The following is a 16,146-nucleotide window of genomic DNA, read 5'->3' as shown; positions in this document are numbered from 1 at the left end:
TGTGCTGATAAAACCATTTGATTCCTATCAAACTTTGATTTAAAGTGTCGTTACTGAGTGTTCAGTAGTGAAGCATTATACGGCAGAACTGATTGTTGCTGCAGAGTAATGCATCCCATATCAGCTTAGGTCATTATTAAATGTATGAAATTCACACTGTCGAGCCAAAACAACCCAAAATATGTGCTATATGTGTGTGCATATATATATTATATATATTAGATAGACATTATAGGATCATCCTTTTAGAGAAGTTGACGGTAGTTTTAATGAGGTCATAGATCTTTGTTGAGATACTCTGAGGAGAAGAAGGAGTTTAGCTGCTTAAATCAAGAAATGATCAAATATACAAGCCTGTTGTTTCAGACTTCTGAGTCCTGTTGAAACTGAATAAAACAGAACATTATGAACGAGTTTCATGACGTATGTGATGTCCTCTCCCCCTCCCTTCTCTCCTCAGCATTGCTTCAGCATTGTAGCTCCGCCCCTGCTGGATTCTGGTCTCTCTCCTTTCTTCTGTTACTCTTCCCTTTCAAATGTTGTTCCTGAAACCACAAACTCCTCCCAGCCTGCCCTCAAACAGCTCTGACTCCACAGAAACAGCGGAAACACACAGAAGAAGACGTCATTTCCAGTAAACAGAGAGCGGGAGGCAGGTCAGTCTTCATTCCGCTGTAGTTTTATCTCATTTCATTTTATTTGTTTCACTTTAAAATGAACAATCTGAGAGAAAATCCACCAGAGTCACTGTTAATATTCGATGTTTTATCATTGTGACGCCATCACTGTGTTGCATCATGTCTCCTACAATGCAAAACACGAGATTCAAGAAAGTTATAATATCTTATTTTAGGATGATTAAACCTTATATTTTCTGATCAAAGACAGAGACCCATAGACTTGTTTTAAGGTAACTGACATATTCAGTCATTTTTCTGCTCAAGCTGACAGGTAACAAGTCTGAAAAGTGGATTTATCTCTATTATGAGAAAATAAGATGCTTTGCTTATTTCAAAAATCAGACCACAGCTAAAGAGTTTGAAGATATGAATTCCTACACTGAGCCAAGTTAAAGCTCAGTCTGGAAGCTGCTGGTTAAAACTCCACAGCTCATAAACCGAGGCGACTTTAGAGACAAATAATCAAGGTTCAAGCTTCTTCAACTTGAATTTCTGACAGTTCATCTCATATATGAAGCCAAACAGGCTGTAATCTAAAACAAGTTTTAAGGTTAGTGTTTGATAGTGGATGGATTTTTATGCTGGTTTCAAGAAAACTTATTAAGTTGGTTTTTTTGACCCCATTGGCAGATTTTCTTGTTTGAAATGATCAAATAATATTTTGTAATGTTTCAAATAGGGGATTTTTTGCATATTATACTGACTGGTTTTTCCAGTTATGAGTTTCCTCTCTGATCTGATTGGTCTCAGCCACTCCTTCAAACCTGTCAGCATTGAAGTGAATAAAGAAGCAGCTTGAAAGGTTTTAGAGATGAAACTGATTCTCAGTGTGTGTTTGTGTTAATAATGAAACTCAGACGGAGTGAAGTGCAGGAGATGAGTGACTGTGCTGAAGAAGAGGACAGCCGTCTGTCTGTGAAGAGTCACTGGTCCAAAGATTCACCTCCATTCTTCAGTCATGAACCCTCAGACGCAAAGTAAGTCTCTACTGATGGTGATGAAGTCAAACATTCTTGTAAATAAAGTTTCTGTTTCTCATTAAAACTTTGTTGGGAGATTTAACTAAATAACTGTCAGAGTTTTATTTACTAAGACCCAGTTCATAAAGTGCTGCCAAATTAATGCTCAGATGCGTGTTGCACATGTTGTGCTGGAAGATTTCATGGTACTGGGATCTCTTTGGAGTTTTTGGAGATGATCTCCGTTTATTCTGACAGAGATAAATAGACTTCAGTCAGACATTATAACATTGTTGGCAACAAAAAATACACACAATAAATTATGAGTAAGTAGGATGGATTATGAAAATTAATAGGCCAAAAAAATGACACCAATCTCTCCCACAGGACAATTGTACAAAAGGGGAGAGATGAAGAGTGCAAATAGGATTTGGCTCTGAACTACTTCAACCTTACATCTACAGGTGGCAAATTAAAGGAACAACTGGTCCATGTCTGAGATCTGGTGGCTCTGTTATGCTGTTGGGGGCATTTTGCCGGCATCATTTGGGTCCACTTGTCCCCTTAGAGGAAAGAGTCACTGCTAATCAATACAAAGTTGTTCTGAGTGATCACCTTTATCTTCTCATGAAACATTTCTATCTTGATGGGAGTGGTCTCTTCCAGGATGACAATGCCCCAGTTCACAGGACACGAGGGGTCACTGAATGGTTTGATGAGTATGAAAATGATGTGAATCATATGCTATGACCTTCACAGTCACCAGATCTCAACCCAATTGAGAATCAATGCCAAGGCTGAGGAACATCATTCTTCTAAAAGATATTCCCTCATTTGGTGTTTTGATGATGGTGATGGAGAGCGCTGTCGAACACTCAACACTCAATCACACACCTGGGCCCGGTGTGGTCGCGACTGTAAATAACCCTTCTACAGAGTTTCTCTCTCCTTCTTCATCTCACCTCTTCCACTCCGAGCGCGGCACAGCACGGCTGTTTTGTTTTTTTGTTTGACAACATGCACACACACACATCCACACATGCCTACACTACTGATTCTTGACTTCCACGTTTTTCCGTTCTTATGTGTTATTTCTGTAAATAAACACTTGCAAAGTTGCAAAACTCGTCTGGTCTCCCATATTTTGTCGCAGCCAATGAGCCAGGCTGTGACACTTTGTCCTTTTGATCATTTTACAGTATTTATATAATGTGAATAAAACTTTTTGCTGTTTCCAGAGGTCAGCACCACAGACAGAGAGCAGAGTCTCCAGCATCCAGTTGTCTTTCTATGAAGAGTGACTATTCTAAAGAAGAGCCTCCATTCTTCAGTAATGAACCTGGACCCTCAGACACAAAGTAAGAGACTGTGTCTACCATAAACTCATGTAATCAAAGATAATTTAGTGTAATTACCCATTAACCATAACCGATCTTAATCTGTTTTTGTACTCAGAAATTATGATGGTATTTCTGCTACAAAACACTAAAAGAACCATGTTTGAATTCACCAAAAACATTTACACATCTGAAGTCAAAGTAGCAGTAAAGATTTACAACAAGTTACAATCTGAAAGGTTTAAGTAGGTATTTAAGTGCAACAAAGAAAGGTTCCCTGCTGCTCAGCAGGAACTATAAAAGAACTATAGGTTGGAATGCACCCTTAGCTCTGCCTTCCTACCTATCAATCATGATAATCAGCCATCTGAGCTGAGGCGGAGGTAACCAGACTGTAAATCCACATCTCTCTCTATAATATTTGAAGGATTCAGGAGGAGCAGCTGTCCTGCTGTTCTTTGTGTCAGGACGTCCTGAAGGATCCAGTCCCTACCAGCTGTGGACACTGGTTCTGCAGACTGTGTATCGTCTCATACTGGGACCAGTCTGCTTCATCAGGAGACTCCTCCTGTCCCCAGTGTGCAGAAAGATCCAGAACAGGACCTGGACCGCAGACAGACAGTCAGACCAGCACTGTAAAAAGTAAGACTGAAGATCTGTCTCCTGATCCTCATATCGAAAAACAGGACATTTTTGTAAAATACATCAGCTTCAACATTTAAATTATTATAAAGAAAACATTCTTTCAGACATTGTTTTTTTTCAGTAATGTAAATGATTCCCAGTGTAAGATTCAACAGCATTCAGTGTGTTTACATGCATTTAAGTAACCGTTACTGTAATCTGGTTAGGGATTAGAGAAATCTGGTTTCTTCAGGTAGATTTCTCTGCCATGTATATGCATAACATGTGCTTAACAAAAGACTGTAGATAGGGAAAGTTGAGTGGCAGTACAAATGTGGAGATCATTATACAGAACGATGCATCCTTGTTTTTAAAATAATTTGATCCAAAGTCAAACTGGAACTGGTCACGCAGTACTAGTATTACCTTGGGACCTCGTGATTTAGAAATTACCCCCGCACCTGAGTTTTGTGTGATGCATTCACACGGAATAAGCAAAATCTGTATTTTACTCAAATTTACTGACATTATCCCCCTGTATATGATTGATTTAGCACTAAAAATGTTTGTATTGAGCCTGCTGACGGATAGAAAAATGTTCCTTATTGCATACTGCCATGCATGTCATCCATCTCATCATCTTTCAAGATTTCGCTCTTCTGATGGATTTGAGTTTGCCCTTTCTGTGAATGGGTCTCCATGCTATGTAGCCTCCTGAATTTGCACCCAAAATGTTGTCAGAACTTTCCTTTATAATTTCCATCACAGTCTCCATAATTCTCATCCGGGAAAGAGGCATAAAATAGACGCAGAGAAAACAAAAAACCTTGCTAAAAAAAGAAAAGACCCCAAATCATGAAATGCCGATTTGCACAGGACTAATATTATCACATAACCTCTGTGTTAAGCAAAATATGGTAGGTAATTTGTGGTGGAATTTTTTGCTTTACAAATTACATACATGGCAGTTTTGCACAGGCTTAAGATCACAGACAACCGCCCCCAAATTATTACAAATTACTAGAGGTCCTCAGGTAATACTAGTCCAATGCAAATAGGGCTAAAGTATCCCCTAAAGGTCTGAATAAGTTGGCTTCCACCACTGGACATTTGACTGTTAAATTAAGACACATCCTTGCTGTAAGGAAAAGTCAGGACCAACACACCATCTTCTATCATTAATACAGATAAAATAACACATCTGATCACTGTGCACGTTAACATGTTCCCCATAACCGTCATAACCTGGTTTCTTCTGAGTAACTTGGCTATGGAAGCTCATGTAAACACACTGATAGATGTTAAAAAAATCCATACTTTTCTTCTCTTTCAGGAGAAAGTGGTCTGCAGGAGGTTTTAGATGAACATAAGGTCAGTCTGAGGAGGAGATGTGAATGTGTGACTGAAGGAATTGATGAAGCAGGAAGTGAAACCCTCCTCAACAAGATCTACACTGAGCTCTACATCACAGAGGGACAGAGTGAAGACGTTAATACCCAACATGAGGTGTGGCAGCTTGAGACAGCTTCCAAGATGGAGACCCTCCATGACACTCCAATCAAGTGTCACAACATCTTTAAAGTCTTACTTGACCACCAGAAACACATCAGAGTCGTTCTGACAAATGGTGTCGCTGGTGTTGGAAAAACCTTCTCAGTACAGAAGTTCACTCTGGACTGGGCAGAGGGCTCTAAAAATCAAGATGTCAGTCTGGTGATTCTGCTTTCATTCAGGGAGCTAAATTTGATCAAAGATGAGAAGTACAGTCTTCTCATGCTGATCCATGAATTCCATCCAACATTACAGAAGGTCACAGCAGAGAAGCTCGATGACTGTAAAGTTTTGTTCATCTTTGACGGCCTGGATGAAAGCAGACTTTCACTGGATTTCAACCACAGGAAGGTCGTGTCTGATGTCACACAGAAGTCATCAGTCAATGTACTGTTGACAAACCTCATCGAGGGGAATCTGCTTCCCTTGGCTCACATCTGGATAACTTCCCGACCTGCAGCAGCCAATCAGATCCCTCCTACATGTGTTGACAGGGTAACAGAAGTACGAGGCTTCACTGACACCCAGAAGGAGGAGTACTTCAGGAGGAGATTCAGTGATGAAGAGCTGTCCAGCAGAATCATCTCACACATCAAGACATCCAGGAGCCTCCACATCATGTGTCAAATCCCAGTCTTCTGCTGGATCACTGCTGCAGTTCTGGAGCAGATGTTGACTACAGACCAGAGAGGAGAGCTGCCCAAGACCCTGACTGACATGTATTTACACTTCCTGCTGGTTCAGACAAAGAGGAAGAAGCACAAGTATGATGAAGGACATGAGACGAGTCCACAGGAGTTGACAGAGGCTGACAGGGAAGTCCTTCTGAAGCTGGGGAGGCTGGCATTTGAACATCTGGAGAAAGGAAACATCATCTTCTACCAAAAAGACTTGGAGCAGTGTGGTCTTGATGTCACAGAGGCCTCGGTGTTATCAGGATTTTGTACAGAGATCCTCAAAAGAGAGAGTGTGATCTTCCAGAAAACAGTCTACTGCTTTGTTCATCTGAGCGTTCAGGAGTTTCTGGCTGCAGTCTACATGTACCACTGTTACACCAACAGGAAGACAGAGGTATTGGAGGACTTCCTGGAGGATGATAATGATGATGATTCATTGAATGATTATGATGATGACATGGACGATAACTCTTACCCATCCCTAGATGACTTCCTGATGGGAGCCATGGAGAAATCTCTCAAAAGTAAAAATGGCCACCTGGACCTGTTTGTTCGCTTCCTTCATGGCCTCTCTCTGGAGTCCAACCAGAGTCTCTTAGGAGACCTGCTGGGTCAGACAGAGAACAGTCCAGAAATCATCCAGAGAATCATCAACAACCTGAAGGAGGAGCAGGCTAAGTTTATCTCTCCTGACAGAAGCATCAACATCTTCCACTGTCTGATAGAGATGAACGACCGCTCAGTACATCAGGAGATCCAAGAGTTCCTGGAGTCACGGAATAGATCAGATAAGAGACTCTCTGAGATCCACTGCTCAGCTCTGGCCTACATGCTGCAGATGTCAGAGGAGATTCTGGATGAGTTGGATCTGGACAAGTACAACACATCAGTGGAGGGTCGACTCAGACTGATTCCAGCTGTGAGGAACTGCAGGAAGGCTCGGTAAGTCCAGATTGTAACATCATTATAACAACACCATAGACTGTTTTGAAGCCTCAAGTTTAGCGATTTGATCATTGCCATCTTGGATTTGACCATCGCCATGTTTGATTTAAGGAGCCAGAAGTGACTGTATTTGAATGAGAGTGTGGAGCTAATCATAGCGCTAGCTGCAAGCTTCATTGGCATGGTGCATTTACAATCTATGGTTAACAGTGATAATGCTAATGTTAATGCTAATTTCCGCTAGCAAAAAACAGGCCAAAAACCATTAAAACAAAATATACTCACCAGAAAAACTGAACATCCGACTCCTTAGAAGGTCTTTTATTACACTGAACAAGACTTTTTTAGGTGACTAAAATGACCAAACTGAAAACATACTGTGAAATAACAGCAGCTATGGCTATACTCTGTGAATCTTGGGTTACGCCATGGTTACATTACGTAATCAACTGGTAGTGACTTGTCAATTACAGCGTAGCTATTCCCTAAAGTTTATGCTGTTTTATCATCTATTTCACTCTAAATGGAACCATAATTTAGAAAATGAACATCATGATGCACTGGAGAAGACTTGAAACTAGCGATTGACACCATAAACTCATTAGGAAAGTGTTTACTGAGGTAGTAAATCAAGTGAGAAGTAGGGTCATTTTCTCATAGACTTCCATACAATCTGACTTCTTTTTGGAGCAAGAGGAGTCGCCCCCTGCTGGCCATTAGAGAGAATGCAGGTTGAAGGCACTTCCGCATTGGCTTTACTTTTCAGACTGGGAGCTACCCGCTTGATCATTATACAACTTTGTGGAGCTACTGTCACTGTTTCTGGCAGCAGTTTTCAGAATTGGAAAAGAAAATTTGAGAGGTGGTTTGAGCGGATTTTAGTCTGTCTCAATTGCTTTTCAGATGCATTTACACAAAGCTTTTTCTAGATCAGATAGCTGGAATCATCTAGGAAACATGAATTTACTCTGTGTCAATAGGGTTCGAGACAAGAATTTAAATATAAACATTTGATAAACACATGTTGCCACAGAGGTCTCCACTTTAAAGTTTGATTATCAGGTCAGGCGTAGTTTTACCACTCCATTTACATTTGGCACACATAATGTCATGTACTGCTTGCGCCAACCTGAATCGACCTGAATCAACACTTTAATGACACATGGAGTTGTAAAGCATGGAAACTGCAGACTGTAAACAGCCAATATGTTGTACATAGTTTGGCAACACTGAATCCAAACATATGATGTCATGTTTTGACCTTGATTGTGTAAAATTATGACTGAATTAAATGAAATAACATAAAATATTGAATATCTGGGCTCTTTGGGACAATATATTAAAATTTTAGTTTGTGCAGCTCAAAAGCAGGAACTTTGTGGTGTTTAGTATGAAATGATAGAAGTGGGACATTATTCAGATAAATATCTGGTTCATCCTGTGATATCTTGTCCATAACAAGGACCACTACCACTCCTTTTCTCAGATAATCATCCATCGTTTATCAGCTGATGATCAGCATCATATCAGCCACCTCATGTTTCAAGTTTCCCTGCCCGCACTGCTACATAACAAGCAGCACAATGGCATGGCCAAATGGAGTGCAGTGATCATTTATCATATTAGCAATACCTGCTATATTAATTGTGTTGTATTGCTAACTATTTCCTCTATTTTTTTGAGATGGATAGCAGCAGCCTGTGGTGTATGGTACAGGTTGTTAGTTGCGTCGCTCTGCTGGCTTTAGAAACAGGCAGGAAGGTTAGAGCAGGCAAATATTAGCATCAACACGTAACAGAGACGCTATGGAAACTAGTCAACAAGAACTGTACAAACAGGTCTGTAAAATAAAACACATACGTTAGTTATGATTGTCCTTTTACAAAACTATGTTCAAGCAGTTCATGTATTGTTCTCTTGTTGGTTACTTGTAATAGTTCTCAATATGACAACATGTTTTCAATCTTTTCCCATTGTACCCCAAACTATTGTCATTTTTCATTTTGTGACTTAACATTCACTCTGTCCTCCCAGACTTCCTGAATGTTGGCTATCAGAGACTCACTATGAGGTTGTGGCCTCAGCTCTGAAGTCCAACCCCTCCCATCTGAGAGAGCTGGACCTCACAGGAAGCAAGTTGCAGGATTCAGGAGTGAAGCTGCTGTCTGCTGGACTGGAGGGTCCACACTGTAGACTGGAGACTCTCTTGTTAGTTCACTTACTGTCTTTTGCTCTTGTAGATCTTAAACTGAGCAAAAATTAAAAACAATACATAACCTGAAAATGATCAATAAAACATTCATATTTTCATTTCACATAGTATGGTTTACAAATGTTCCTCAGCTTGTCAAACAGATCCCCAAACCACCAGAAAATAGTCAGTTTCTGGAATATCCACCATTTGCCTCGTACAGCATGAGACATCGTCTCTGTATAGGGTTGATAAGTTTGTCGGCAGTGGTTTGTAACATGTTTCATTCCTCTTCCTGCTTCAACATCTTGGATATTGGTGGGAACTGATTGCATTATCTGTCAGGATATTGATGCTGTGAAGCAAAAATTCCTTTTATTCTCTTCATCATAGCAAAGATGTTGATATGCCACAGTTGCCATGTTACCATTGCATCAGATGAAATAGTCACAGACAGAAATGTAAACACATTCTTGTGCAAGATCTGAAAGAATTAATCTATCTGATTGTTTTTGTTATTTTGTAAAAATGGGAACAAAAAGAAAAGTGTTGTGTTTAAAATTTTATGTTTATGTGTGGTGTGCAGAGGGTGGTGGGAATACTATTCAGTAAATTTAAATCACTTTTTTTCTTACCATATCATTTCTGATATAGATTTTATCCATTTAATTACAGACTTGCTAATTGTGGACTAACAGAGATCAGCTGTGCATCTCTGGTCTCAGCTCTGAAGTCCAACCCCTCCCATCTGAGAAAGCTAGAGCTGAGCTCCAACAACCTGCAAGATTCAGGAGTGAAGCTACTGTCTGCTGGACTGGAAAGTCCACAATGGAGATTGGAGACTCTGAGGTCAGATACCATCTGCATGCACATGATGCTGGTTTACACAAAGGCTGAGTCCAAATGTCTGGACTTCACCATTCTTTAGCGCTGCATGAAAAAATGCAGCAGTCTCATTCATTTGAATGGGGGCACTCTGGCAACAGAGTGGAGGTAACAACACCAAAAATGTTTGCTGAAATGTAACACTATGAACCTATTTCTACTGTTTACCTCAAGATTGCTATGCTGAAATACAAAATAGTTGTAAAGTCCTGTCTGAGAATCATAAACCTCTGTGAAGTGTTTTGGTGTCTGGTAAACCTTCAAATTCAAAGATCTGTTACTCCATCCAGCTCCCTGGATCATATTTCATGTATTATCTGTACCTGAAGCAACACGCCACCACCAACACAACCTCCTGTGCTATCTCAATGCAGGACTGTTGTCATGCTGTTCATGCTGAACACCCTCAGAGTATGTTGGCTAATGCTTTAGGCTTACTAGGAATCCACATAGAAAGTGAGAAGTGAGCAGCATGTAAGCACATTCTATCCATTCAATCCACACTGACTCCAACCTTTGTTCAGCATCTCTGTCCACTGAGGTAGCTGTTTGTCATCAGCAGCTCCTGGCAGTGGTGTCCTGGCCACTGGGAATACTGGGACAAATCCCAGTGGGCTGCCACATCGATGGGCTGGTGGGCCATCTAAAAATCTCTTTACTGGCCCTGTCTGTCTCTTTACTGGCCCTGTCTGTGTGCCTCTCATTCAGAGTGCGCATGAGAGCATGCTGCATATGGATATATCTGTTCCATGAGACATGTGAGTGATGGATGTCAAAAATGCTTCTAAAAATGCTTTCTATGTGGATTGTCCATTAGAATAACTTGCATTGGATTGGTCAAAGAGCTAAATGAAGACTAAAATTACATACCAGTCAAAAGTATTTTTGTGAAACTGTTGTTATGCCCACTATGTGAAGCGGCCCCTGCACATCACCTGTCTGGCAATTTATGCCAGACAGGTGATGTGCAGGGGCAAATCAGTACTGTTAAAGAAACTGTGGAGAAAAATACTTTGAGGAGGGTTACAGTAATTTTTATTCATTACCATGGAAACAGGTGGCATGATGTCAGTAAACACACAATCACAATAAATATGTCAGAGTTCACAAGGGCTCCATCCAGTGATAAGGACAAAGAAATGATATGCTATGCCATTAAATTAGACAGATCGGTTATGAATTTGATTTCACTAAATATTTAATTCTTTATTCAGATTGAGTCGGTGCAGTTTGTCAGAGATCAGCTGTGCTTCTCTGGCCTCAGCTCTGAAGTCCAACTCCTCCCATCTGAGAGAGCTGGATCTGAGTATGAATGAGCTGCAGGATTCAGGAGTGAAGCTGCTGTCTGCCGGACTGGAGAGTCCAAACTGTAGACTGAAGACTCTGAGGTCAGCTCACTGACTGTTTTTCTTGTAGATCTGATATCTTTATCAGGTGTCTTTAGTTGTTGGCTTTACTTGTTCTATTTTGCAGAATAAAAGTGATTCATTTTCAGTACAACACGTAACTGGTAATCATATGACCAACTGGACATGTTAAATATCTACAAAATATGTATTTTTACCTCTGTCCATGAGTGAAATGAATTTTACATGATGGATGCATTTATATGAACACCAGCAATCACTGATTGCAGAACTGTGAATGTGGCATAATATGAACAAATAAATTTATCAATCAGAATATCATTAATTCTGACAATGGTAGACAAACTCGGGTTGGTAAAATTGGGGCCCAAGGCTTATTTTTTGCCACAGTGCACCATAGTGGCTTAATGCAGCCCTGAGCAGTGGTTGCAGTGAATTGGCAATTGAGGTATTAAATTAATAATAAGAGTAATTTGAGTAATATGGCTCCTTTCCTATCCTTATCAGTTTATAAGATAAAACATCACTCTTACTGCAGATGTCAGACTATGAAAATAATCTGGACAGAAACCAGACAGAAAACATTAAAACAGAAAGAAATAGAAAAAAATATGTGTGAATGTATATCAGTCATTGAGCAGAAGTTGAATTCAACCATAGTCTGTATAAAACCTGTCAGTTGTGTCTGTGTCACCCTTCATGCAGTTCAGCCCAACATATACTCCTCAAAAAGCTTAGTGTCTTCTTTATAATAGTATAAATGGTCACTAAATGAAATCAGCTTCAACTATCCATTAGAGGAACTGTAGCTTGACATACAAATAAACTATTGTTCTAACACAGCTAAAGCTTCGACAGCTGCTGCTGCTGATAAGTTCAGTTCATCACAGCTCTGATATATAAATTCAGCTCTTAAATAATTTCATCTTTCTAAAATGAAATAAATCCCATCCGGCTCAGTTGAGTCAAACCACAAAGAGAAATAATAAATTTGAGCAAAATTAAAATAAAGAGTTCTGTCTTTTTGCACAGGTTATTGAGTCTCCATTAGTAGTCAGGCATTGTTGATTTTGCACCTGGTAGTCTCCACTCCCACCACAACACCACTCTTCTGCATGTATCACAAAAAGTATTCCTACAGTTTCCTAGCAGATTTATCTCTGTTTCAACAAAAATATAAAATCACAATGGAAAGAAACCAGAAACAAATAAACATACAACATTGATCAGTCTGACACTGGGGACACTGCTGTCTCTTCGCCTTAGATATGACAGAAATGTCACATATTTATTAGGACTTATACTCTAAATAAGGACTATCAGCTTATGAAACAGGGACACAAAAATAGAAATATGTGACAGGTATCCTGACTGTTTTTCCTGAAAATACAGACTTAATCACTGTGCATTGCCAGAGAGCTGCTGCTCACATCTGGCCTCAGCTCTGAGCTCTGACCCCTCCAATCTGAGAGAGCTGGACCTGCATGGAAATGAGCTGCGGGATTCAGGAGTGAAGCTGCTGTCGGCTGGACTGGAGAGTCCACACTGCAGGCTGGAGACTCTAAGGTAGATTATATATTTTGCTTTATCTGTTTGGGATCTGACAACAATCTGCTTTGTTAAAATATTTTCCTCTGTGCAGGTTGAAGGACTGTCTGATCACAGAGGACAGCTGCTCACATCTGGCCTCTGCTCTGAAGTCCAACCCTTCCCATCTGAGAGAGCTGGAACTGAGTGTCAACAAGCTGTCTGATTCAGGAGTGAAGCTGTTGTCTGTTGGACTGGAGAGTCCACACTGTAGACTGGAGACATTGAGGTACAGAATTTCTTTACAGAATCTCTTCCTCTGTAAAGAGTCTAAAATTCAGCTGTGGTTTGATAAAATCATGCTCTCTGCAGGTTGAAGGACTGTCAGATTACAGATAAAGGCTGTTCATCTCTGGCATCAGCTCTAAAGTCCAATCCCTCCCATCTGAGAGAGCTGGAGCTGAGCCTTAACAAGATGCAGGATTCAGGAGTGAAGCTGCTGTCTGATCTTTTGGAGAGTCCAAACTGTAGACTGGAGATTCTGAGGTCAGTAGAGGTTGGACCAGCATTTTCTGGTTTATGATACAGACTTTTGGCAGTGGTGGAAAGTAACTAAGTACATTTGCTCAACTACTGTAGTTAAGCACAGTTTTGAGGTACTTGTACTTTACTTGAGTATTTCCATTTGATGCTACTTTATACTTCCACCCCAATACATTTCAGAGGAAAATACTGTACTTTCTACTTCATTACATTTATTTGACAGCTTTAGTTACTTTTCAGAGGAAGATTTGACACAATGGATAATATAACCAACTTTTAATACAACACAGTGTATAAGATGAAACCAGTGGTTTCCAACCTTTTTGGCTTTTGATGTCTTACAAAAAGCAGTGTGTAGACGGGGTCACATTTGTTAAGTTGTTAATGGCACCACCAAATAGTGATTTTTCCCTCTAAACTTCTCACATGCTTTCTGAATGAATGTTCAAATGATCCAATATTTCAGCAAAAATCAAAGATTAGAGAAAAAGTCCAAAAACTGAAAACAGATTTGTGTATCAGAATTTTGTTTTTTCTTCTTTCCTCTCCCATTAATCATCTCACAACTCCTCAGATTTATCTGGTGACCCCTTGGAGGGGCCCGACCCCTAGGTTGGGAACCACTGGACTAAACCAGCTAACTGTATATAAAGCAGTGTAAACTAGCTCCACCTCCAGCAGCTACAACAGTAACATGCTGCTCTAACACTGATGCTTCACTATTAATAATCTAATGATGTCATACATATTAATATATAAGTCAGAGGGACCAAACCACTACTTTTACTGCAATACTTTAACTACATCAAGCTCATAATACTTATGTACTTTTACTGTGGTAGGATTTTTCATGCAGGACTTTGACTTGTTTGACATGTATTTTTACATTGCAGTATTGGTACTTTTACTGTAGTGGGAGCACTTTTTCCACTGCTGGCGTTTGGTCAGGAAGAGAGATATAAATACAACAGTCATCCAGTCAGATCATCCAGACATTTGCTGTGATCATATGACTGAGTTAACCCATTGTGTTCATCCCCACAGGTTTAAATAATGTCGGACTGTAGAGAGAGGACGTCATTCATCAAGCTGCTGCATCTTCACATCTGAATTCATATTTATCAAAGATGTCAGAACTGTTTCTTTTCTCTTTTCAGTCATTTCTTCCCTTCTTGTACCATATCTTTGTTTTTTTTTGCTGGTATTTCTTTTGTTCGTTCTTTCGATTTCCCCCTCCTTATCCTTTAGTTTGTGTCTTATTTCTTAAGATCGTGTCTTCTTTCCTTTCAGTTTTTCATTTAGACTAAAACTACTCTTTCATTCCATTTCTGTTACCCTTTATTCAAATAATTAACACAAAATTCTCACCTGCATATCACTATCAACATATCACTATTCTGTCTACCATTACCACACCACAACACCCTAAAAACTACCCAGAGTCACAATAGCAACCTCCTGACAACAACCTAGCTGCTACCTGGTGCAGCCATGGCAACCATGGAAGATCTTTGCAGACACTAAAGGAGCCACCAAATAACATCCTACCAACCACGTTAGCAATGACATACAGACTAATTATGAACACTGTAACAACATCCTGAAACACCCTATCAACTGATCCTACCAACTGCCTAGCAACAACTATGTCACAACATACCAATCAACTCAAGTAAATAATTACAGTATAATAATTACATTACAAAAATAATTTAAAAGTGCAATGCAGAATAAAACAGTAAAACAACGAGAAACATTGAAAAATAAGACCTAAACAGGACATAGACAGTAAGAAGAAAAGACTTTCTGATAAAAGCGAGTTTTAAGAAGTGATTGATTCAATAAATTTGTGTGTAAAATGTTTGAATTTACTGAAGTTTTAGTTTGTTTCATCTTCCCAAATTCTCAGCAGTTAATTTATCAATGATTAAATCACATGAAATTAAATATTAAATACAGCTGTTTGCATTCCTAGTTGGATGTTTATATTTCATCCTTTAACTGTAGCAAAGCCTCACACATACTGACGAACACTGAGGACTGTCTGATGTGTGATTTACAAACTGAAGCTGGTAGTTTGTTGGTTTGAACAGCAGGTGGTGCTGCTGCATCGACAATCACCTGAGAATCAAACATACAACAAGTGTAATTCACTGTTGTTGTGTGAATATTAACAGATAAACAGCAGGTGGCGCAAATTCTCCAGTAGATGCCATTAAACTACTGCAGAAGAAGAGGACACAACGAGATGACATCGGTCAAAGCTCAAATGATGGAACCATATGGAAAACATGATGGAAATGTGACATTTCTGATTGTTTCATGTATTTATTTGAGGAAGGTTACAGTCTCCTCATCGCTCCACACAGTTCTGATGTTTTCAGCTCTCCAGTGACGTTTAAGTCACATGATTCATGTCATCATTTATTCACTCCTTCTGTTTACATTTGCTTTTTATCTACATAGCTACTTTTACTCTTTTACACAGATTTACATTTTGTTCTTAATTTCTCGCATCTCCACTTATTTTATATGCTCAAATTGAAAATGAACAGGTGAATGGAAACACACAGTTTTGTGTCTAATCTACACTCAGAGAAGATGGGTTCAGACCTGTGACACAACACAACTTATAATCAGAGACAGCAACATTAAAAATTAACATAAAAAACAACTTTAGATGTGGAAACTGTGACCCTTAAATTACAATCTACCAATTGTCTTCCTTTTCTCAGAACATGTGAACTTTCCTGCAACTACAAACAAGTGAGCTGACCATTTAATGAGTGATCACACTGTGATGTCACTGCTGCACAGAGAATGAATGAGCTGTCTTTGTGAGTTTTGTACATAAATGATT

General features: G+C 39.5%; 1 protein-coding gene across 1 annotated transcript; it reads left to right on the top strand.

Moving 5' to 3' along the window:
* Positions 1–575: 575 nt before the first annotated feature.
* On the top strand, positions 576–15,574 carry LOC121888121 (NACHT, LRR and PYD domains-containing protein 12-like). The gene is made up of 12 exons (XM_042399485.1): positions 576–656; positions 1,538–1,657; positions 2,878–2,997; positions 3,404–3,618; positions 4,934–6,770; positions 8,808–8,981; positions 9,640–9,813; positions 11,064–11,237; positions 12,609–12,782; positions 12,859–13,032; positions 13,116–13,289; positions 14,331–15,574. Exons 2-12 carry the CDS (start codon positions 1,557–1,559, stop codon positions 14,338–14,340), a joined length of 3,327 nt encoding a protein of 1,108 aa, XP_042255419.1. The 5' UTR covers positions 576–656; positions 1,538–1,556; the 3' UTR covers positions 14,341–15,574.
* The last annotated feature ends 572 nt before the right edge of the window (positions 15,575–16,146 follow it).

This window comes from Thunnus maccoyii, chromosome 21, assembly GCF_910596095.1.
Source record: "Thunnus maccoyii chromosome 21, fThuMac1.1, whole genome shotgun sequence".
Taxonomy (NCBI): Eukaryota; Metazoa; Chordata; class Actinopteri; order Scombriformes; family Scombridae; genus Thunnus; species Thunnus maccoyii.
This window is presented reverse-complemented; position numbering and strand designations above follow the sequence as displayed.

Bases quoted from the DNA above. Each gene is read 5' to 3' on its own strand.
- LOC121888121 (XM_042399485.1), top strand. From the start codon at position 1,557: ATGAGTGACTGTGCTGAAGAAGAGGACAGCCGTCTGTCTGTGAAGAGT. The intron at 8,982-9,639 runs GTTAGTTCACTT...ATTTAATTACAG, and splicing joins TGTAGACTGGAGACTCTCTT to ACTTGCTAATTGTGGACTAA. The intron at 13,033-13,115 runs GTACAGAATTTC...TGCTCTCTGCAG, and splicing joins TGTAGACTGGAGACATTGAG to GTTGAAGGACTGTCAGATTA.